Source organism: Sycon ciliatum, unplaced genomic scaffold, assembly GCF_964019385.1.
Source record: "Sycon ciliatum unplaced genomic scaffold, ocSycCili1.1 SCAFFOLD_1330, whole genome shotgun sequence".
Taxonomy (NCBI): Eukaryota; Metazoa; Porifera; class Calcarea; order Leucosolenida; family Sycettidae; genus Sycon; species Sycon ciliatum.
This window is the reverse complement of record NW_027044860.1, coordinates 6,085-29,461: the sequence shown is the minus strand read 5'-3', so window position 1 is coordinate 29,461 and position 23,377 is coordinate 6,085. Positions and strand designations below refer to the sequence as shown.

The following is a 23,377-nucleotide window of genomic DNA, read 5'->3' as shown; positions in this document are numbered from 1 at the left end:
ACAACGAATCCCATGTTCATCATCATCTCTATCAAATCATCAAAGCCCTCCGAGAAGTTTTCTCTAAAGAGGGCTACTTGTTTTGTTTCACCAACGTGCAGGATGCAGTCGTAGGCTTCGTGTTCTTCTTGGTGGATTTTTGCAACAGTGTTATCGGGCAAGCATTCAAACCTCTCATCGCCTATTTCGATTATCAAAGGCTTTGGCTGAGGTTCTTGCTCGTTCATTACATCACTTCTTTACCGCAGATACTATAGTTATTACGCCTAGTACGATTATGATGCCTAGTAGGACTACTTCAATCATACTTCTGAAAATACCTTTTTAACGGTCACTAATACCACGTTGACTACAGGCGTCAGTGTCCCGAACAAGTCAGGGTTCTCTGTTACTACGCTGATGAAGAATGCTAGGACTGCGGATACGCCAACGTATAGTCCAGCTATTACTACTTGTTGCCATTGGTCTATGGTTACTTTTGATGCTTTCATACTATTCTCCTATTTTGAATACTGACTTTAGCCAGTTCCATATTTTAGTTAAAATCTCATGGTTAAGTTTACTGTAATTGGGTTCAGGCTTTGGAGTGGGCTTTGGCTGGGGCTTCGGAGTAGGCTTTGGTTTAGGTTTTAGTCCCCATACGGCTAGAATCGCCTTAAACAAAGCCTCAGCGTATCTTTTGTTAGCAGTCGCACCTACAGGGTCTACGTCTATGAAACCAACCTCAGCTAATAGGGCATAAGTGTTGGTGTCATCAGTCCAGTATAGTTTTCCATGCCTATTAGTGCGAGCATCTTTTATGCCTCGGTTCTTTAGTTTAGATTCCCTCGCCAAGACGTTAGCCATAGCCTTTGCCTGACTCCTTGATTCTGAATCACCCCATGACGGATACCAGACTTCCGTTCCAGTCCCACCACCTGAGTTTTTGTGTACCTCTAGCGAGAGTCCATAGCTTAGCTTTTTGTATCGAGCGTTCACCCAGCTAACAGATGCTTTCAATCCTAAGCTGTTAGGCACTTGAACCACCTTAATGCGACCATCTTTTTTCAGTAGTGCAACAGTACGGTTCACGATGTCCGCCGCTTCTTTGGCTTCTGTACGACCCCTAGCAACAGCACCAGAGTCAGTGCCTCCATGTCCTGCCGCTATAATTATTCTTCTTGCTAAAGTCATCTCTTTGGATGGCTTTCATAGTAGATTTTAAACTTAGACAATCTGCTTACGTTTAATGTCATAGCCCTATTTTACTCGCCTATAGAATAAACGTCAAATTATGCTGTCCTTATCCATATGTATGTCGCTTGATATGGTGGAATTGTATCGACTGCCGTGGGAGAGCCATTAGTGTAACTTGGAGTAACACTTCCGTTAGTGGAAACTCCTGAACCACCTGTATTGTTGCCCGATATTCGATTTGCTGTGTCTGAAGAACCGTTCTTATAGGTAGTAATACCATTAAGTGTCAACGATGGTATATTATTCGCAACTAAAGTTGCAGTCGCTGAACCGCCAGTAGTAGTATAAGTTGAACCATGACCGACTAGGAATACGTCAGTTACAGCAGACCAAGTACCGAAACCAAGCAAGGTCGCTGGGTTTGTTGAGTCTGTTTCGTTGATATAATATGAGCCAACAGGATATAATGCTGATTTTGCGGCTGTTATCGCAGCATCTACATAGGCTTTGATAGATTGCTGTGATGCTACCTTCGTAGCTGAATCACTCGCCATGTTATCTTCATCGAGGAACGCTGTACCGCTTATGCTTGTGTTTAGGACTGGCGCAGTCAGGGTTTTGTTCGTCAGCGTCTGCGTGTCACTGGTACCAACAACAGAACCAGAGACACCGTGAACACCGCTGGAGGGATCATCAACTTCGGCACCGTGGGCAAGGTTTGTGATGGTGTTGTTGTTGGCATTGATGGTTTTGTTGGTGAGGGTCTGGGTAGCCGTCAATCCGACTAATTGCTCTGAAACACCTGCGGGGTCATAGGTAGCAATAAGCATATCACCGCCACCAGGAATAGACTCCCACGTGGCGTTTGTGCCATCGGTCTTGAGGAATTTACCAGCATTACTTGTTTGGCTAGGGTTAAGCTGGTCTACGGACGTTGGGATGGTTGGAGTACCTGACAGGTCACTGTATGCTCCAGTAGTGGCTACAGTGGCTAGGTCGCCTGGTTGTGTAGCAGAGTCAGCCAAAGCGCCCTGAGCTGCCGTAGCGTAGTCAGCAGAACTGAAAGCCTTAACTTGAGCAAGGTTAGTCACCTCGCTATCCATTAACGCCCCTGCACTCGTGACGTTGGTAGTGTCAGTAATGTCTGCACCATCCTCTATGCCATCGAGCTTTGTCTTATCGCCATCTACAAAAGCACCCTCAGCTAATATTAATTGCCTGAGTGCTATCGCACTAGCATTTGTAGCGATCCCCGAGATGTCTTGGTCGCCAGTGTTTGTCCCTGATGTGTTACCGATTATAGTAGCCTCGGCATCTGTTACAAAGTTCTTGTCTGTACCCTCTGTCATATTAGTTGTAGCGAATACAGGAGATGCACCACTTATTACGCTCTGGTCTAGGGCTTTAACGTCAGCAATACTTGCAAGTTCTGAATCCATCAATGCACCAGCGGCGGTAACATTAGTCGTGTCTGTTACGTCTGCCAGATCCTCAATGCCGGCCAGCTTACTCTGTTCGGTAGCTGTGTAATTCTTGTTGGTTGTACCGTCTGCCATGTTGTCTTGGTCGAAAGCATCACTAGCTACATTGGTTGGGTCATAAACAGCGGCCGACATATCGCCACTACCGCTAGCTTGTATAGTTTCAGCTATGCCATCAGACCATGCTGTAGTGGGTTTTAGGACTATAATCTGATCCTGAGTATTGCCAGTGTCTGAATAGCCAGGTGCAAAACTATCTATTTCGATGTAGCTACCACTAAGACTACCGAAAAATACTGTGATAGTGTTAGGGTCGAGAGTACCAGTGCTAGCGTCAAGCGTACCTACTGTAGCTATAAACTTCGCTGGCCAGTTAAGAACTGAGTCCACGTTGAACTCGGAGTTGCCGACCGAACGATCGGTTACGAGAATAGCTTGGACAGCCTCGCCACTACCGTTACTGGCTTTCAAGTAATCAGGATCTATTGGCATGATTACTCCTTATAGTTCTATCACCTTAGATAGTATCAAGAATATAAATCCGATAAGTCCAGTTAATACAGAACCAAGGACAGCAGACAGGGTATTTTGCACCCATCGTCTTTTGTCTACCGCAGTAATCTTTTCATCAAGGCTGGCAATTTTGCCGTTCTGTTCTTCTAGTTTTTCATGGAGCTGGGGATGCGTGACTGCCACCAACAGGAAAGCGTCGAACTTACCATCCATTTTAGAAACAGCCTGAATTAGTGTTTTTAGTTCTGTTTCCACCGATGCTATCCTTTCACCCATTGGTTTTTCCATATTCCACCTAGAAGTATTCTTTAATGATAACAATTCCAGCGCCACCAATTTGACCAGCTTTAGCGCTAGTAGATGCAGGATTCCTACCTCCCGCAGCACCGCCTCCATAAGCGCGTCCAACAACAGAGTTTGACTCTGATGCGCTACCAGTCGGAAAGACAGAACTACCAAGATGTGAGCCGCCGCCAAATGATTTTCGTCCATAACCGAAGGTTGTACCACCACTAACACTCGCTGCCCCACCGTCATCACCGCGGATGCGTAAGTTAGCTGTGCCCGTACCGCCACTTCCGCCAAGACCACCGAGGTTATACAAACTACCTGATGCACCTGCCATATATTGACCGCCGCTACCGCCAACAGCAGTAACGAGCGTCCCAAGGCTACTTGTGCCACCTGTACCACCATTATTCGTAGAAGTTCCTGCAGCTCCACCAGCTCCAACGGTTACTGTCTCTGTTGAGCCAAGAGATGCCGCTGCTATCTTAATCTTCGCGTATTCACCGCCCCCGCCACCAGATGCTTCCGATGCTTCACCGCCAACAGTTGAACCCGCTAGACCAACGCCACCGCCACCAGCTTGAACTTCAACCTCAATAAACTTGAGTCCTGATGGCTTCGTCCATGTAATAGCATTAGATGCGTTATTTTGGTCAACGCCATTGATGAATATATCTGTACCGTCATAAGTATAGTAGTAAGCGTTTCTCAACAAGCCATCCGTAGCAGTAATCTTAGCGCCAGTAACCACTTCATCAGCTAATACGGCGGTAACATCTACCGCGTCAGTCTTAAGGGTGCCGTCTGTATCGAGAGTAACAGTTAATAAGTCCTGCAAATTGTCAGACCAATGAGTAGCCGGCTTGATTACCACTATATCGCTGACGGTGTTGCCCTGATCCGTGTAGCCAGGAGCTATCGCGTCTATAGATATATCTGAACCATCTAGACTACCCTCAAATACAAGAGCTGTAGAGGGGTCTAGCGTACCGTCTGATAACAGAGAGCCAGCGGTGGCAATAAATTTAGCCGGCCAATTTGTCACGGCATCAACTTGTATCGTAGTAGAGCCTGCGGTACGGAGATTAGTTACCGAGGCGCGTACCGCTTCTCCGACACCATCACTTCCATTTATGAGTTCTAAATCAGGCATATGTACCCACATTATACCATAAGCGTGTATAATAAGCACATGGATATCGTAATTCCGTACATCCAAAGTACGAGCAACGAACTGCTTTATACGCTCCGTTCTTTGAAGAATTTGCCCCACGAGGGAGTTTTCATAATTGGAGATAAACCCAACCTAGAGCATGGCGCAAACTTCATATACTATAAACAAACAAAATTCATAGCACAAAATACTCTAAACATAATCGACATGGCCTGCGAAGACGAGCGAATCTCCAAAGACTTCATCCTAATGCACGATGATATGTTCGTTATGGAACCTATCGAAAAGTTACCAATATACCATCGCGGTACCTACAAAGACGTTATCGCCAACTACGAAGACACCGATGCCATGTCTAGCTGGTATACAAAGCGTATGCAAGATACGCATGACAGACTGGTAAAGTGGGGTATAGCAGAGCCACTCTGCTACGAGGTGCATGTACCATTCGTGATAAACAAGAAAACATGGAAGATCCTACGACCCCTAATAACCGAGAAACTGAATAAAATATCCATGTATGCCAACATAGCTCATTTAGGTGGTGAAAAGCTCGAATATGACGTAAAGGTAAAGACTGATGGCCGAATACCGGAGGTGCCGTTCATATCTACCCACGAGGAAACCTTTGAAGAAACTGATGCAGGTAAACTAATAATGGAGACATTCAAATGAACATAGGTATCGTTACTGCAGCGTGGAACGGTTATGGTAGATTTATCTATCAATGGTTGGAAGCGATAGACCATCTAAAGACGAAACCGACTGCAATCACAATAGCCCTCGGGGAAAACCACGGGTTAACAGATGCGATGGAATATGAGATCGCTCAGGATTTTAGCCACTTAAAATATAAACTGATAAGAACAGATGCCCCTGCGCTGATGGGACCTATGCGTAATGCTGCGGTAGAACCGACGGACACCGAATGGATAATGTACTTGTCGGCTGATGATGTGATACTACCTGACGCTATCGACATATTTAAGCGTTATGAAGCTGATGCCGACTATATCTGCATAATGTGGCAATCAGCCATGATGTGGACTAAAGACCCTGTTATCACAATCCATAAACCAAAAACCCCACAAGAGATGGCTGAGTTCCACAACGGTCACGGCTTTATTGTAGGTCATTCGCCATTCCGCAAGCGTCTCTGGAGACTGCACCCCTATGCCGAGCATGATTATCCCAACGCCCCATTCGTTGTGGATGCGATGGAGGCTGGTGCACGATTCGTTAAAACTGACAAGCCATGCACCATGTATCTGCGTCGCCTAGACAGCCACGCAGCAAGACTCGGACGCAGACGGCAAACATTCGACAGAGAAGAAAAATTACAAGCTCTTAAATGGAAATGGGACATGGAGCAAAGGATAAGGGATTATTATGGTAAAAAGTAGTACGGGCGCAGAAATCAAAGACGTTAAGATGGATGAGTTCCAAACACGCTACCTCGCTCATCAATCACATCCTGGGGGCAAGCGTGACGAGTTGATAGCTCTCGTGAAAGAGCGTCACTCTAATAGACGATTTGACGATAAACAGGTGGAACAGGCAACTCTCGACCAAATACTCGACGCATTGCGTCATTGCCCTTCTAGTTGCGACAGATTCGGCGTGCGAGTCAAGGTCGTGACAGCTAGAGATGACAAGGCTCTGTTGGATGGTCTACTAGTAGGTGGATGTGGGTGGATATATCGTGCACCAACAGTGCTTATGCTTTTTGCAAACCCTGATGCCTACAAAGGTGGAGACAACGGGGACGAGGTGAACTACAACTCATATCTCGATGCTGGTGTCATGGCTCAGACGACCATGCTCGTAGCTACCTCGCTAGGTCTGCATACCGCTTTCGTTAATCCGCAGGTGCGGAGCAATGACCGTGAGTATTTCTACACACGCTTCTCGCCATGGGACAAGTCACTGTTCTGCGGAGCGATAGCTATAGGCTATCCGCACCCTGACCCAATTGAAAAAACTCGCCGATTGATAGACTCCATAACTGTTGACTAAATTACAACACAACTATTTTTCTATGAGGCGGGATAACAAAACAGCCCCAGTAAGGGGCTGAATTTGCTGTGAGGTGGGTCTAACTAAGAACCAGTTGAACCAGATTCACGGATAACAGAGATGTTAACCGTTTTCTTGTCTAGGACAAAGGTATCTGATCGGTCACTGATTTGAACCTCAACACCACGGAAGCCTGATAACTCAGTAACAACCTTGTAGTCTTGTGGGCTCATTTTCGGAGTCACGTTAACGATTGCTCGCTTGTCCGCCATCACAACATAGACTACCTTCGTGCCAAGAGCAGTGAAGTAGCTGTCAGGAGTGGCGACACACATGATTCCTTTGAACTTACCAAGAAAGCCAGTGTTCTTTGCTTCCTTGTAACCAGCGTCAGAACCTGTGAAGGTAATCTGATCTGCAAGCTCATTAGCGAAGGTATCTGCTACCCATGCAACGGTTTGACTTGCGTCAGCACCTTCAGCGTGGATGTTCAAGAACGCTTCACCAAATTTCTTACTAAGGCCTGATGTTGGTAGCGTGCCACCGTGACCGCCTGTTAGGGCAACCGTTACATCGTTAGCAACTGCACGACCAGCTACAACCTTATTAAGTGAATAAACGTCGTGTGCGGGAACGAAAACTTTTTCGATTTGCTGTCGAGCCCAGCTAGCAGCGAAACCAGCAACAGGTGTGTCTTGGATAAGAGTCTTTTGGATTCTTTCGAACATAGCCTTGTTGTACGCCAAGGTTAGAGTTTGCAAGTTGTTTCCAACTAGACCAACAGTAACACCAGTCGTGCTTGCTTCGTTATAGTTGCTAAGAGAGCCGTCATCAGTGTTGATAACTTGGATTGTACCTGAGCTAGTGAACTTGTAGCCATTGTCACCTACGTAGGGTGCAAAGACTGACTTGAGGGCAAGTGGTTTGTCCATCAAGCTAGCTGTACGTGTGCCATAATTTTGAGCCATAATGTATAGTTTCTTTCTAAATGTTAAATATTACACTCATATTATACCCCTAATGTTAGTAAAAGCGCAAGCATATTCGTCAGATATCCCAGTTGATCTCATCATCTTCGAGATATGCTGGCATCGCATCGACTGCTACAGGGCTCATCACGAAGCTACCGTCAGCACGAAAGTACTGTTTAATAGCGTCTGAAACATAGCGCCAAGCATCCGAGTAATGACTAGCCGTAGTGTGGTCGGGACCGATGTAATCGCCAGTGTGAGGGTTCCACTTCTTCTTGTAAAGGTTAACCTTCTCACGGAAGCCTAGTGTGAAAGGTTGGTTAATTACAGTAGTAGGTTTAAGCATTAGTTCTATAGCGTCTATCAGGGCAGCCTCCTTGCGCCGTCTTGTCAGCAGGCTAGAGTTTGGCAACCCTAGGCTATGAAGTTTGCTTATGCGCTGGACACCATCGCTATCACGCTTCGCACCGTCATGGGGGAAGAAGTGCCATGCGTAGTTATAGGGTTTACTTTTAATAAAGTTGACCAGTAGCTGGTCGTTTACAACTGATGTCTCGTATGAGTCGATTACCCTGAGCTTCTTGTCGTAATACTGGAAGAATACACCCGCCGTGCTGTCGCTACCACCACCTAAGTCCCATGCTGTATAGACTGGATATTCACTATTATAAGGGAACTTGCCTATACCTCCCGCCTTTTCCTTCTGAGACATAATGTTTGCATAATACGCCGTTTCCAACGCCTGACCCTCGTCCAGCTCGTACTCCTGACGGTACATAAAGTCGTTGCCCCACTTAGCGATACACGCTTTGCGAGCCCTATCTAGCTGAACTTGGCTCAAGTATTCCCTGCCGTATACCTTACCAGCATACATCTCGGGGTCTGTTTCTGCCGCCTTGAACAGCTTGAGGAATGTAGCACCACTTATGCCGTCAATCTTCGGGGTACTCTCTATAATGATTTGACCGCCATTGGCGATAACAATAGGCTCAATAATGTCGAGGAGTCGGCTGTCGATGTCAACGAACTCCGATAGAATGAATAGCTTGATATTGTTACCACGAAACTTCTCGGGGTCTGCGTTAGAGCCTAGCAGGTCGAGTGTCGAACCGTTCTTTAACACCATCGACATGCTGTCCTTAGTGCTAGTAAAGCTAGACCTCAACTCAGGTGGGATGTGTTCAATAGTTTTAAAGCCATCGTTCTCAATGTTATTCCAAAATGAACGGTAGCCCTGCTCTGCGGTCGGGTAAACAATGACTACACCCATTGGCTCCTCAACCATACGTTGAGCTGCGTATACGAATGTAGTCAGGCCCTTGCCTGCGCGCCTCGCCCACTCCATAACGACGAACCATCTGTCGCGAATATCCGCCAAGAACTTCGCCTGATAATCCCTCGGCCCGAAGTGAGCAGGCACTTCCATGGTTTACTTCTTTTTGCGAGATGCGCGTTTGCGTGGAGCTGGAGCTTCTACTGGAGCAACTTCGATAGGTGGTTCTAGTGTCTCAACTTCTGGCTCATCCAGTGTTGGTGTCTCTAGCGTCTCAGGTTCTAGCACTTGTGAGGCTCTCTCCTGAGCTGCCTTAACACGCCTACGGTAATCTTCCTCAGCATCAGACTTTCCTTTATCAACCTCAACATCAGCGCCATCAGCTAGCTCGTCCATACGAACTAGGAATGACAAGAAGTCAGAATCCATCAAGCTCTCTACTGGAACCTTAGTATAAGTAGATACCTCGTCTATTTTAAGCGGGTCTTGTTTCCAGCTATTGATGATAGCCTTCTGTTCTGGTGCTAAACGCCAGCTAAAGTCCTGTCCACGATCGCTATTTACGCCCATGTCGCTACTGTTAATCAAAGCCTGAAGCTTCTCTTTGTAGTATTTACCGCCAGTCTTACGGTCGATAAACACCTTATCACCACTATCGATTTTTTCGAATATTATCATAATTTAATCCTCCTTATCCATTTCGTCTATTAAGGCATCGAGCATCTCGTCACCTGTGTTTGATTTAGTTTTTGCCTGACCACGCTGTGGTGGTAGTCCGTTACGCTCACTCTGTTCGGCTTCCGCTTGCCGTTGCTTTTCCTCCGCTTCCAACTTAGCTTTATCGGCCATTGTTGATTGCAGTTCCTTGTAAGGTGCAAGAGCAAGGTCGTAAAACTCGGTTGGTGATAGCGACATCTTTGTAACGTAGCTACCGCTTTTATCGAATTCGAGCGTCTTGATGTAAGCCTCGGCTATACTCTTAACCGTTTCTTGAGGCAAGAGCTTTAGAGTTTCGCCATGCACTTCCATAACACGCTGGTTGCCTTCGTACAGAGAGATGTTGGTCTCGGCCAATCCCTCAGCCCAGCCTTGCAATTCCTCAATGTTTTTGTTCATCTTCTGTTGTGCGTTTAGTACCCATGAAGCTGCTTCCTCGTAAGTATAGGGTTCACCATTGTCTTTTTCTAGGCCACGATCCACTATGTCCTGTGCGGTCTTGATAACATTACCATTACTGTCATAGAGTTTAGTGTCGATACCTTCGGGGTGGATTTTCTCAATAATCTCATCACGAGTCTTGTTGACAGTCTCGACACGCTGGCTAGTCTCGGTATTGTATTCACGCATAGCCTCGATGACGTCGCTCTTAGTAGCAAATTGAGGTTCATCTTCTTTAGGTGTCTCCTCGCCACCTTCAGCGGGTGGTGTCTCTACGGGCGTTTCGTCTTCAGTGGCTGGTGTCTCATCTTCTTTAGGTGTCTCGTCTTCAGTTGGACTCGGGTCATCTGTAGGTGGGTCATCGTTAAACTCCTCCTCAAACGCTTTTGCGAAATCTTCTGGTTCTTCGGTCATGTTACAACTCCCTCACTTTATTTATTGCACCACCTATTAGTGATTGAAGCTCACTGATGAGCAACAGGTGTTCCTTGTTAATGGCAGCTTGCTGCTTAATCTTGAATTCAGTCTGTGATAAATCGAGCGAACTAATCAGCCTATATTCTTCCGCCCTCTTATTCAGCAATAAAAGTACCTTTTCGAGTGTCGGTAAATCAGCCTCATCTTCAACTGTTGGTTTACTATCACCAACCAAAAGTGGTGCTGAGGAAACGTAATCGGGTAAAGCGTCTTCGCTATGCATATTACTGCCATTTAAGCACTAGCGTCGTCTTCTGTCAACATTTCGTTTATGTTTTTTACTAGAGCTTTCAGGTGAGCCCCTGTTAAGGGCTGACCATTCTGGAGAAATTCAATATTTACGATTCGAGCGACTTCATTCCAGAGCACGTCGTTACTAGCCATTACTGCCCCGTAGGAGTTGGCTCGCCACCGACCGGCTGGATAGTCTGAGGTGGTGCAGGACTGTTCTCAATTTGACGAGCGACTTCTGGCGCAGAGTCTTTGAGAAGTGAGGTTCTAAGTGCGTTTTTAACCATTTGCGAGTTGGGGTCGGTAGGGTCAGATGTCTGAGATTCAACTGTTAATTGATCCTGTAAGTCAGCACGTTTCTTGTCTTCTAGCTCGTCCTTGCCGATTGATAGGTCAACTGTGACAGTCCATGTCTGAATGCGGTCATAGTATTTGTCCCAGTCGATGTCGATAGTATTGTCATCCCCTACTACTAGACCTTCGATATTCAGCTGGTTGATGGCATCCTTAGCCTCATCATCAATAATCAGTTTACTAACACCCGACTGCTCTGAGATGTAGAGGTCAAGTCCTGTTAGCGCATATTGGCGCAAAGCATTCTCGATAATGGATGTAATCTGGATAGATGACAGGTCACGGACAGCAGAGCGTTCTTTGACAGCGGCTTCATTCTGGTAAGTCGAGTTGGATTGTGGGCCACCGACACCAGTCACGCCCATCATCGCTAGGATTTGCTTGTCAGCAAAGTTCAGGACATTCTCAAACTGTTGGAGTGTCGAGTTAGATAGCTCTTTAATCTGAATATCAGAATTCGGGTCTTGGCTTTCCCATTGTGCGCCACGCCTCAGCGGAGTAGGAGTGCTAAATAGCCCTCGCTTAAACACTGGTGGGTCTGCATTCATCAATTGCATCTTGGCAGTAGACTGCAGGTAGATATTCGCATAGTTAGCCATAGGACTCGCCAGACGAGCTCGGCTGATTCCGAATGGTGACAACTGAGCAGGGTCGATAACTAGGAATGAAAGCCTTGGATAACCGAACTTGCTTTTGCTTTTAATCTCCATAAGCGGTTTATCGCCTTCAGTCTGTTGAGGTGAGTAAACACAAATACTGTAGTAAGGACCAACGCCATAACGTGTAATGAAGTCGAACTGATTGTCACCATCCATGCCCGCGTTAGTACGAGGGTTTGAAAGGTACCTATTGTAGTCCATCGCCTGTGGGCCAGAAGCTAACATAGCCTTGAGTCCAGCGACATCCCATTTAGTGTTTTTGTTAGCAGAAGCGTTTTTAATCAAATCTTCTAATGCACCCTTTGTCACACGAGTACGCACATGGTAGTACGAGCTATTGCTAGCATCGAATACACCAGGTTCAATCACCACATCGTTATAGTGGATAGTCTCAAGCGTTGTGCTGAACTTATTGAACGTCTTGCCGACATTAGCTCGTAGCACATGGAAACCATGCGTAAGTGCAGACTCAGCGGCCATCTGCATAGTAGAAAGGATGCCGGTACCGAATGTATCTTCGTTGAAAATCACCTTGCGAAGCAAGTATTTAGCGACTATAGCGTCAACTGACAGTTTAGTCCCGTTGACCTCACAACCAAAAGTAGGCACCTGCTGAATAGACGAGCGAGGTATCTGGCGAACCGCGTTAGCAAGAGTTGTACTACCAACTATAGGCGCGTTCTTTACATTATTGTTTGAAACACCATCGGCAATATTGTCGAGTTGCGGGAAGTCCCTAGTAAAATTATCAATCCAGGCTTTGCCCCGTAACCATTCATCAGAATATTTTAGCGTTTTATTCATAAGCACATTATATCATCTTTCCTTTATCTAACATCAGGGCTGATTCCTAATTGTTGACCCTGGAATGAAATTGAGCGAGCAATAACCGCAGAATTATCTAGGTTTATAGCTACCGTTGCCTGTAGCTCGTTCGTCACAACATTATTTAACAATACGCGTTCTCGAATATCGGTCTTCTGAACACTCTGGCTATCCGTTATCACATCAACCTCGCCCCATCGGAGTACGGTAGTGGGCTGGTCTTGGTTATATAGGTAGCCTGGGCTAGACCAGTTTCCAACTGACGATTTCGTGTAGGTTCCATTTGTCACCGTCTTGGTTTTCGACTTTAGCTCACCTGATTGATAGTCACGCCAAGTCACCACCAAGTCTACCGAGCCGATAAAGTTGACCAGATAGAACACCACTTGGACCATAGCGTAAAAGCCATCGTGAGCCGTATTGGTGCCGATAAGCGCAGTCGTAGCCTGTACTGGGAACGCTTCAGTTAGACCCTCAGAGGTTTCATCCTGAGCTACATAGGCATCATCGAGTCGGAATACGTGGTTGTCCTGACAAACATATACGAAACCAGCACTGCCAGGTGGAGAGATAGTACCAATCCACTGTGAGTTGAGGTTGAATACATACCAGCATTCTTTATCTTTACGGGTAGTGTCATAGACTAGAATCTCATTATTGTAATTGAACCCGCGAGATGGGATGCTGAACATAATCCTATTAGCCCAGGCCACACCCACGATCTGTTCTAGTAATTCAGTCTTAATACTACCAACTTCAGTTATAACGGGGTCGGAAATACGCTCAGGTAACAAGACGTTCTGTAGTGATGCCTGAGTGTCCAACTTCAAGATACCGTCAGTAGTCGGGAATACCATCTTGCCCTTGTAGTTCACCACGGCATATGGCGAGCTCACGCCAGCCGCGCCATAGTTCTGCTCGGTTTGACCCCATACCGTAATCGAGTAAGTGCCGAGAGAGATAGTGTTAGGTTCGATAATAGACTGTTTAGACAAGCCCTCGGTGTTGCTGAACAATACAGTTATGCTTGGAATACCTTGACCGTTACGGAATCCAACGACTGATTGAGGATAGAAGTTCGTACCCTCGTTAAGCACAAGCCTATAGCCTCCACCGTTCTCGCTGAAGTCGATACTGTCAGCACCAATTCCACCTATCATAACAGCATACTTATCGTCAGTAATGCCGTAGAGGAATGGTCGTCCCTCGATTTCAACGCCATATTTAGCCTTCGGGCCTTCGGTTGAGTTAACTGCTGGGGCTGTACCAGCGTCGATAATAAAGTCGAGCTGGCCGTTGTCAAAGAAAGTGGTTGTGTTTATATCAAGCCCAAGCGCAAGCGGAATCATGTCGGTAACGTCTATAGTCGAGCCTGCTGGGGCTAGAGCAGCGTACAGGTTCCAGTTTCGGGCTCCTGTCGGCCGTGAGTTCGGGTCTGTGACTGTAACGCCCTCAGAGCCGTCCTCAGCCCACTGTGGGCGAATTTTACTGACGTCCTGAGTCAATATGTCACTCGTTGCGGTCACACCCGCTATACCGCTATAAGAGATGGCGTAATACATTTTGTGGTCAGTACCAGTCAGGCCAGTCACCGCCCCAGTAGGTGCGGCCGCAGGGTCAGCTACTTCCTCAAAATGGACTACCTCTAAGCTACTCAGGTCTACATATCCAAGCTCATCAGTACCGTTAAGGATAAGCAATTTATCTTGTGTGCGAAGGAAGGTATTTACGATACCTGTGCCAGTAGTAACGAAGTTGCTACCGTCAGCACCGCTAGCTAGGTTAGTCTCACTAAGAGCCGTGACGACACCCGAGCCATCGTTGCCTGCATCATTTGCTACAGTTACAAGCGCACTCGCAGAAGCGCTCGCCTCAATAGCTGTGGTAATTTCCGCCGCGGTAGAGGTTATACTGCCCCCGCTATCAGTAGCTAGATTGACTACAATATCGGTATCAGTAACAACGACGCTAAGTGTTGCGTCATTAGCACTGGGGTCGATATAAGCGATTGTGACGTTATCACCGTTTGCGCCACGAGATGCACTCCCGACCTGTACAGCTGTATACACCAAGTCATTGTCACTACCAGTAAGAGAAGTAGTCAGTGTTGAAGGTGTGTCGGCAGTACCGCAGTCAGTCCACACGGAATCGCCATCTTCGCAGTACTTGATACGACCGTCATCGGCCGTAAAGTATTTGACGGTTCCATCGGACATCAGTGCGGGGAAAATATCATAGACTGTCTCTACTAAGTCGGGTAGCCATCGTTTCAATCCAAGGCGATGAGTCAGGAGTCCTTGCTGGTTCACCATAACATTTCTACCTATAGAGAATGAATTGGACTTGATGTTAGCCTTACCCCGTTGGTCGAGGCCAGCATCGAAGCTCACTAAGTCAAGCGAACTGATTTTCGCTGGTGGTACTTTAGGGTACTTACGGTCTACCATCCGATTCCCCCAACATCAGCAAAGCTCTCTTGGTCAACATCATCAGTGTCAGCGGACATCTTGTTCTCGTCGAGACAATCCTGAAGCATGTCGTCATACTTAACTGCGAATGTTGGGGTAAGACCACCTTGAACGATATCTGGTAGTACTTGGTTTTTGAGTACACCGAATACTACGAGCTGTCGAATGTCAAGGTATTCATCTAATATATCGAGCAGGCTGACATCATCGTGTGTCAAATTAGGCAACCATGCGATTGAGTCAGCTACAATGTCACCGTTTAATTCAGTGGAGTTCAGCTCACGAGAGAATATCACATTACGACCTACGACCGTAGCTCGGTCGCGGATGTCGAGATCGGTAGGGTCTGTTACCTGATTAGGGTTAACCATTTTGAATGTCGAAACCACTGTGCCGTCCTGACGGATAGTCAAGTCGCGCATTGGGTGGATAACTAGCGTGCGGATAGTGCTGGCAAGCGGGTAAGAAACGACTTCGATATCACTAATGGTGCCGATAGTGTCGTTCCTAGTTCGAGAGAAATTCCAGTAAGCCTTCTTTTCAAGCTCACGGATGTACTGATTGACCCATTCAATCGTCTGATCGAGGAAGTCCGTTAAGTCAGTTCCAGTTACATCATTACTCTGGTTGTGTCGCGCTATGTATATTGATTGCGCTAGTTCTTCGATTCGTTCGTCATTTGTTGCCATGATACACCTTCATTATAGTTGAAATCCCTTCTTTACGCTAATGGTTCGTCCCTTCGGGATATTCGCTGTCGTAGGAGCCTTCAGCTCGGCTATCGGTTTGAACAACGGGCTGTTGTCTGCATATCCGCTAGAAGCGTTACCTTCCACACCTAGAAGCGACTGAGGAATTTGAGCGAAACCAAACTTCTGTTTACGTCCACTGCCACCAGAACCATAACCGCCATACTTGTTTTGGAATTTACTAGGGAGTCCTGCCGCTACTCGAGCCTCATCGTAGGCAATAATACGAGCCTTGTCTTCTTCGGATAGATTCTTGAAATCACTCTTATTCGTGTTGTTGAACAACTGAGTTAATTCCTGTGGGATGTTGTTCTGAGCATCCACCTTGGCTGCGGTCAGCTGTTGGATTAGAGAACCTGTCTTGTTCATATCCTTGTCATCAGCAGACAACGTGTCGTTCGCCTGAGCGTTCTCGTATTTACCAGTAAGGTAGTTCAGGTTGTTGTCGTTATCCTCGAGCCACACATCACGCTCGTCTGATTTTTTCAAGGTATATTCAATCAACGCACTCCGAAGTTCGGGTGCAAGCGAAGGGCTTATGTCTTTAGTTTTAGTCCCGAGCAAAGCGGTATGGAGCATTTCTGCACGGCGTTCGTCGGTTGCGTTCTTATAGCTGCCAGTCTCTAGTAATAGCTTGGCATCATCTATGGAATTAGTGTTCTTGACGTCATTAGCAGGAGTGACCTCGTAATCTAGGTCGGACAAGCGACGAATTTCAGTATCTATAGGATCTACCGTTGCCCCATCTTCAGTGACGTCGCTTCCGGCAGTGACTACGCTAGTGCCTAGTACCTGATTGTTTTTCACTGGCTGACCCAAGTTGTCCAACTTCTCTGGTAGAGTTTGCCTAACGCCAGGAATACCCTTCTTGATGGTGTCTACTACCACGTTCTCAGAGGTATCACGTTTCGACTTGTCCCCAATCGAAGCGGTAGAACGTAGAGCGCTGGATGCCGGTATCAACGTGCCACCAGCATATCCCGCTGTGCGAGCGAAATCTTCTGCAGCCCGTTTCCTTTCATAATCTTTACCGCTTAGAAGTATCGCTACATTCTTCGTAGTATCGACGACACTTTCAGCCCCAAGGTTCTCCATTAATTGGCCTATTGTACCGTCAATAGCCTGCCCTATAGCATCAGCAGGGTCGGTACCATCCTCGATTGCTTTTCGAATAACCGCAGGCAAAACTACGGGCAACGCACCAACACCGAGTAGACGACCTGGTTGAATTTGAACATATGATTTCTCGCCTTTTTCATTAGTGGTTTCGAATCGGAATGAATTAGATGATATCCCTTCGCGTTCCCATCGAGCTGCCTCTTTTCTGTCATCTGGCCATGAACCAGTCCAGTTGTCCGCTAAGACAAAGCCCGTACCGATAGCGCCTAGAGCCGCACTTCCTTGCAAACCGTCAATGATAGACCTGTTCAGAAGAAGCTGGCCGACTTCCTGCGAGTTAGGGTCGCCAGACTTTATAAGACGTTTAGCTCTAACCGCGTTAGGCACTCCGACTAACAGTCTATTTAGTCCAGGTCCCAACTGCTGACTGTTACCAGCAGTTTGACGCAGGGTAACTCCAACGAACCCGTTTAAAGGCTTTGTTATAAGGTCATTGATATTGCGCTTAAGCTCTGGCGGTAGCTTTTTCAAAACAGGAGTAGCATCCAAAACCTTTGAGGCAAAATTGTCTATTGCCGCGCCAGTCTTCTCTATCGCACCACGACCACCTAAATGTCCGTGTGCTGAACGAGGCAAGCCTATGTATGGAGCTGTCATGTTAGAGACAGCGTTCGCCATCTCTAGGAACTCTGGTGTCTGTTGCTGTTCAAGTAAATAATCCGTGATTGCTTTTTTACCCTTGATACCTTCGGCCTCAGCTCGGGCTGCAAATATACCGTTAACCAATCGAGCGTTTTCTTGCGTGAGGTCGCCTAATGATGTGAACGCAGTAGCGCCAGCATTGTAACCACGCCCAGCACGGCTCAACTTGCTGTCACCGGCGAGCGACATGTTGGCACGATAGTCTTGTCTGATAGCCCTTAGACCGGTACCACGAGTAACCTCTCTGACCGCAGCGCGAGCACCCTTGCTACTAGAGGTAACTTTATTGGTATTTAACATCTTAGAGGTGACTTTATCGATTATAGGCAATAGTCGGTTGGTCGCTACCACATCCGCTTTTTGCACTTGGTCGAACACACGGTTCACACCAAGTAGCATGTTGCTACGGACATAATTCTGTATATAGGTTCCACGTAGACCCTTTAACTCATCTAGTGCAAGTTTCTCTAGCGGAGTTTTATTAGGCAGTGATTTGATGAGATTATCGAAAGCCTCATTGACTGCCTTATCAGCCTCATCAGATGCTTTCCTGATATCTTTAACAGATGATCCTTCCACCGATTTGGCCACAACTTCGTCTAAAGCTTTGGTGAATTTATCCAAATCCTTCCTGACTCGACGCTCTGTCTCTTTAGACATAGTGACGCCAGTTTCGACGATATTGCCATTCGCATCCTTAACATTACCGAGCCTATCCTTTAGATGTTGGGTCATAGCGTTAGGCGCGTCACCATAGCGACGGATGTAATCTGCTACTGGTTTAACAGACAGATCAGCCTCCCTAGCAGTAATAGGCGAGTTCCTGTCACGACGCAACTCATTCACAAGGTCTTTGGTAAATACAGTATCTTCCTCTTGGCGAGGTAGATAGAATTTATTAATCGTACCGCCCTTAATCATTGATGGGTCAGCACGATTTCGTAGGAAATTCATCTCACTCAGTACTCGGGTATACAAATCAGTTTCAACATCAGTTAGACCTGCTTCTTTGTATGTAGTCGCCTTATTGTCGTAAGCTTTTTGCACCTTCGCAGAAATCTTCTCGAATGTAGTCCCGATATCCTCAGCCTCTTTTTCGATAGCTTGAGCAAGCTCATTAGATTTAACTTCCCATGTATCATCTGATTTAACCGCAGTTCGGTCGGCGATAAAGTCACGAGCAATAGTACCCACTTTGCCGGTATCAGGGGTAACAGTACCTTCTTTGGGGACAGGTGTATCAGTAGGTGCCTGAGCCTCAATAGCCTTAGCCTCGGCTCTTGCGACGTCATCGGGACTAATCGGGATGGGATTTTCAGCTATTACCTGAGTCTCGACTTGGCGAGGCGAAGCTATTGGCACTACCTCGGCAGGTACAGGGTCGGGAACTGGAGTGGCGGATTGTTCATCGAGAATCTTCTGAACTACCTCAAGTTGCTGTTTAGGAACGAGTGGTGGTTGTTCGGGTAAGATAGTCGGTTGCTGGGTTGGAATCCCACCCTGAACGATAGGCTCGGTAGGGACACGGACAGGAGCATTCGGAGTGGAAATCGCTGGTGGTTTCTCGCTAGGTGGTGAAACTGTGATAGGCGAGTTAGGATCACGAGGACGCGGAGCTTCAGGGGTTGGAGTGCGAGGTAGCTCTACAGGGGTCTCAGCGTTACGGCCAGTCTTAGTAACACCTCTAGTCGCATCATCCGCGAGGCTAGTTAAGGCACCAGCTTCCCTCTGCGCTGGTTTAAGACCCCTAGCCAACAACGCTTCAGGAGGGAGGACGTCGAGTCCAGCGAGTAAGGGAGCGAGAAATGGCGATAAGGGAGCTATCCTTCTAATAAAATCATTATCACTAGCCTCAGCCGCTAATTGAGCATTACGAGCCTCCTCTTGATACGACCTAACTGGCTCTTTACCGTATAAAAACTCACGAATTCCAGTGTTCTCATTCGATGCCGTACTAATAGCGTTTTCAGGCCTACGAGTTGCATTACCCGCTAATGGTTCTAAAAACAGTGAACGAGTCGCACGCTCAGGTATACTAAGTAGCGGTTGAACGGCAATCTCTGCCGTGGCATCTACGACTTCTTTTCCTACGTTGAATATGTTATTGGGGTCATACTGATTAGCTTTGGCCTTAGCCTCTCCGCGTGCAGCATCGACGAAGCCTTGGTATTGCTTACCTTCAGACTTAAACTTTTGAGCAATTTTCCTGTCGTTGTCAGATAGTCCTTGAAACTCATCACGCTCTACGCCACCGAGTTTAGGGGGTGCGTATGATCTAGGGGGCTGGACAGTTCCAGCACTCCGGTCAAACGATAGTGGAGCAGGCTGTTGGGGTTGGACTACTTGTTGCGGTTGCTGACGACGCTTGCGGTCTTCTTCCTCTTTATTGCCGCCACCGAAAAAATTGCCGATATTGCGGCCGATGTCGCTAAGGAATGAGCCGAAGTCCATATCGGCCTACCTACGCTACGCCAGAAAGTTGGTCTTTACGCTTATCGTTATTGTAAAGTGGAGAATTAATCGGAGTATCAGATGGGTTAGCAGTGGAAACAGTTAGATTCTTAGTACCAGCTAAATATTCTTGTAATGCAGCAGGTGAGTATAAGCTAGATGCCTTGGCATACGGAGAAACCGAGGCTTTAGTCGTTGCAGCGATTTGTGGAGCGAGCGCACCAGCTTGGCTAGCGTATTGGTCGCCTTCAGCAGTACCAGCACCGTATAGATCAGCTAATTGCTGAAAGATACCCTGACGGGAATTCAGCACATCAGCTTTAGCATTTTGCTGTGAATTGTACAAATTATCTTTAGCCTCACCACGGCGTGCACGTTGCTCGCGTTCGGCCTCGCCAAAACCAGTAGTAAGATTACCAGCGTTAGTTTCGAATGCACCTTCAGCGGCACCAGCATCTTCGTTGGCTGCCTGACCGATTGCACGACGGATAAGGTCGAGAGCAGAACCACCGAGAGCACCGAGAGAACCGACTACTGATTTCAAACCAGAGCCACCTCGGATTGCGTTTAGTAACGCAGCCTGAGTATTGCCTGCGAAGGTATCTTCATTTCGATTAGTCTGATCCTCGTAAGTGCGCCTATCGGCAGCGTCAGCTTCATCATAGCCTGCGATAGCTTTATCATATGCGGCCTTAGCTGCTGCCAATTTGTTGGCTTTGATAGTGTCAAGAGAACCTAGAGATTGCAAGAGGGGGTCAACCACTGCTGCCGATGGAGCTACTGGAAGTTGTGGTGGCTGGTATGGCACACCTGTTTCAATTCCGTATGAGATTGGCTCAGTCTGAGGGTTGGCGTCGTTATTGTAAGCAGGGCCCTGTAAAGCCTTTATGCTTGATGGCGTCAACTGCCCTGTTTTTGTGTCGTAGTTGTCTATTAGTTTTGATGCGGATAAGTTCAGAATTCCCATTTTGTGTGTAGCTCCTATTACAATGAAGATTATAACACAAGCGCAAAGAAAACTATATAAGCGTATTAAGCTCATGTTTAACTTCCTCCCAGTTGCCAGGCCAAATAGCCCGTGAAAAGAACATATTATCGAGTTTAGCGATAGTAACTTTTTGCAGGGGTTGGAAGCGAGACTTCTCAGACTGCTTACACTCCAGAGCCACCCAACCACCACCGTCGAGTAAGGCGATAATGTCGGGACAGCCCGTGGGTATTCCCGCTTGTGGTTGTATCACCATAACGTAACAACCTTTTTGCCTTAACCATTTTGCAACCTTAGTTTGAAATTTACTCTCCATGTTCAGCCCTCCTTTTTTTTATCATAGCATTACCGACATGATACTGATGGCAGTGACCACATTTGTAGACTCCTGCCCTAGCGCCATCGCGATGTTTATTCAGACGTTTGGCGCTCCTAAGCGCAGACCAGTAAGTAGGAAAAACTTTCTTTCCCACGCACCCTGCTGCTTTACTGCCAATCCTCATCCTCGTCCTCCACTACTGTTTCGCGCTTAGACCGTACCACAATACCCACTATCTCATTTCGCAACTGTCTGCTCAAGTCGTCGATTAGACTTAGCTGATAATTAGCCATAGCTTTATTCGTGTGATACTTGATAATCGGTATCATCTCCTCGATGAACTGATCGACAGTATCAGAACGGTTAGCATACACGAACCGCAAGTCCTTCTCCAATTCCTCTAAATCTAACGGTTGTATAGATTTTATTACCTGTTTCACCCCTACCTCCTTTTTTTATTGTCCTGTTCCAATCTGTTAACCCATGTATTCGTGACATTCTCAGCCACTAGCTCGTAAATACCATCCTCATTCTTGACTGCACCCGCAGGGGCAATCTCCGCATAGCTGTTAATGTAGGTATCACCGAGAACTTTGTATTTCTCTGCTACCTTACCGTCAATTTGCTCGAATACCTCAAACACCGCAGACAGCCTGCCTTTATGGACAAGAGTCATCAAGCCAGCGGCAATCACGCTTTTCACCATCGGGTCGCCATTACCTGTCGTACCCTCATCGACCGCCTTGGCCGAAGCGGTTATGTCTACCACTAGCTGTTTAGGCGAGTTCAGCATCTTCTCCAGTACCACACGAAGCGAGCCTGTCGGCAGTTCTTCCTCCTCGGCGTGGAGCTCGTCCATATCAGCAGGGGAGCCATCAATACTAATAATCGCATCACCAGCAGGTATCTTAACGACATTGGGGGTGCCAGCAACGCTAGTGGCTAGCGGGTAGCGGTAGATGAATTTCGGGTATTCCACCTCAATCTCCTGAACTACCTTGCCGTCGAGGCGGTCGAGGGCAGTCTGGATAGCGCGGAGCTCACCTTTAGAGGCGGCTCGTGCAATCGTCGTGATAATCGCCGTAAAGTTGTCGCCAGCGGGGTCTTTCTCCAGCTCACAAAACTCAGACCAGCGCAATTCGAGTAAGTCACGGAAACCGTCAGTTAATCGACTGCTCATTACCACTCCTCGCTTAATTTGTTGGCACTGGGCTGGAGCTTGTCGGCCTTGGCCGTAGCAAACCCATTCTCCCACCATGTGACGTCCTCGGCAAAGTAGGCCGCACGGTAGTAACGCCGAAACGTGCCCTCACCGTCACGATCCCTGCGTGGCACCACATGTAGCACGTTCTCAATCGCTCGCGTCAGGTGCGTCCGACCTAGCGGGATAGTGCCCTCGCCCGAGCACCATGTCTCGTAATGAGTTCGTAGCAAAGTGTAATTCTTGAACGCCACGATACCCTGCCCCTCGAGGTGGTGCGCGTAAGCCTCAGCCGTGTTAGCGTCCTGCATGTAGCGATGCTGAAGTGCTCGGGTCTTCTCCGACCACTGGTAGCCATGCTCAGCGATCTTGTGGGTTTCCTGTAAGACAAGGAACAGGAACGCGCCCATGAACTCTGGCGTGAAAGTCCTCTGCTTGAAGCCGGGGTCGTCGGTAAACGTGGCAGGGAACGGGACGAGTAAGGTTCGACGGGTGCTACCCATAGTCTTGTCGGCGAAAGCGGGTATGTTATTCGCATTGAGAATCGTGTGAAAATTCAAGTCCACAGTCACCACCGAGTGGGTGCCGAGTATGCGAACTGGAAAGCTCTCGTGAGCTCCTAAATTCTTGTACTTCTGAGCGTCCTCGACTCGGCGCTCCGAATTCTCGCGCACGATATTACCCAGTATGCCCCGTAGTGTCGGCGTACTACGACCGTCCTCAATCATCTCGATAGTCAGCTCCGCAAAGTGCTTGCCGATAATCATATGCAGCATGTCCAGAA

General features: G+C 47.4%; 2 protein-coding genes across 2 annotated transcripts; both read right to left on the bottom strand.

Moving 5' to 3' along the window:
* Positions 1-1,271: 1,271 nt before the first annotated feature.
* LOC135830670 (mucin-19-like) lies at positions 1,272-3,149 on the bottom strand. The gene has a single exon (XM_065342895.1). It carries the CDS (start codon positions 3,147-3,149, stop codon positions 1,272-1,274), a length of 1,878 nt encoding a protein of 625 aa, XP_065198967.1.
* A 316-nt stretch (positions 3,150-3,465) lies between these two features.
* On the bottom strand, positions 3,466-4,611 carry LOC135830669 (PE-PGRS family protein PE_PGRS30-like). The gene has a single exon (XM_065342894.1). The coding sequence runs from the start codon at positions 4,609-4,611 to the stop codon at positions 3,466-3,468; it is 1,146 nt and encodes a 381-aa protein (XP_065198966.1).
* Between the last annotated feature and the right edge of the window lie 18,766 nt (positions 4,612-23,377).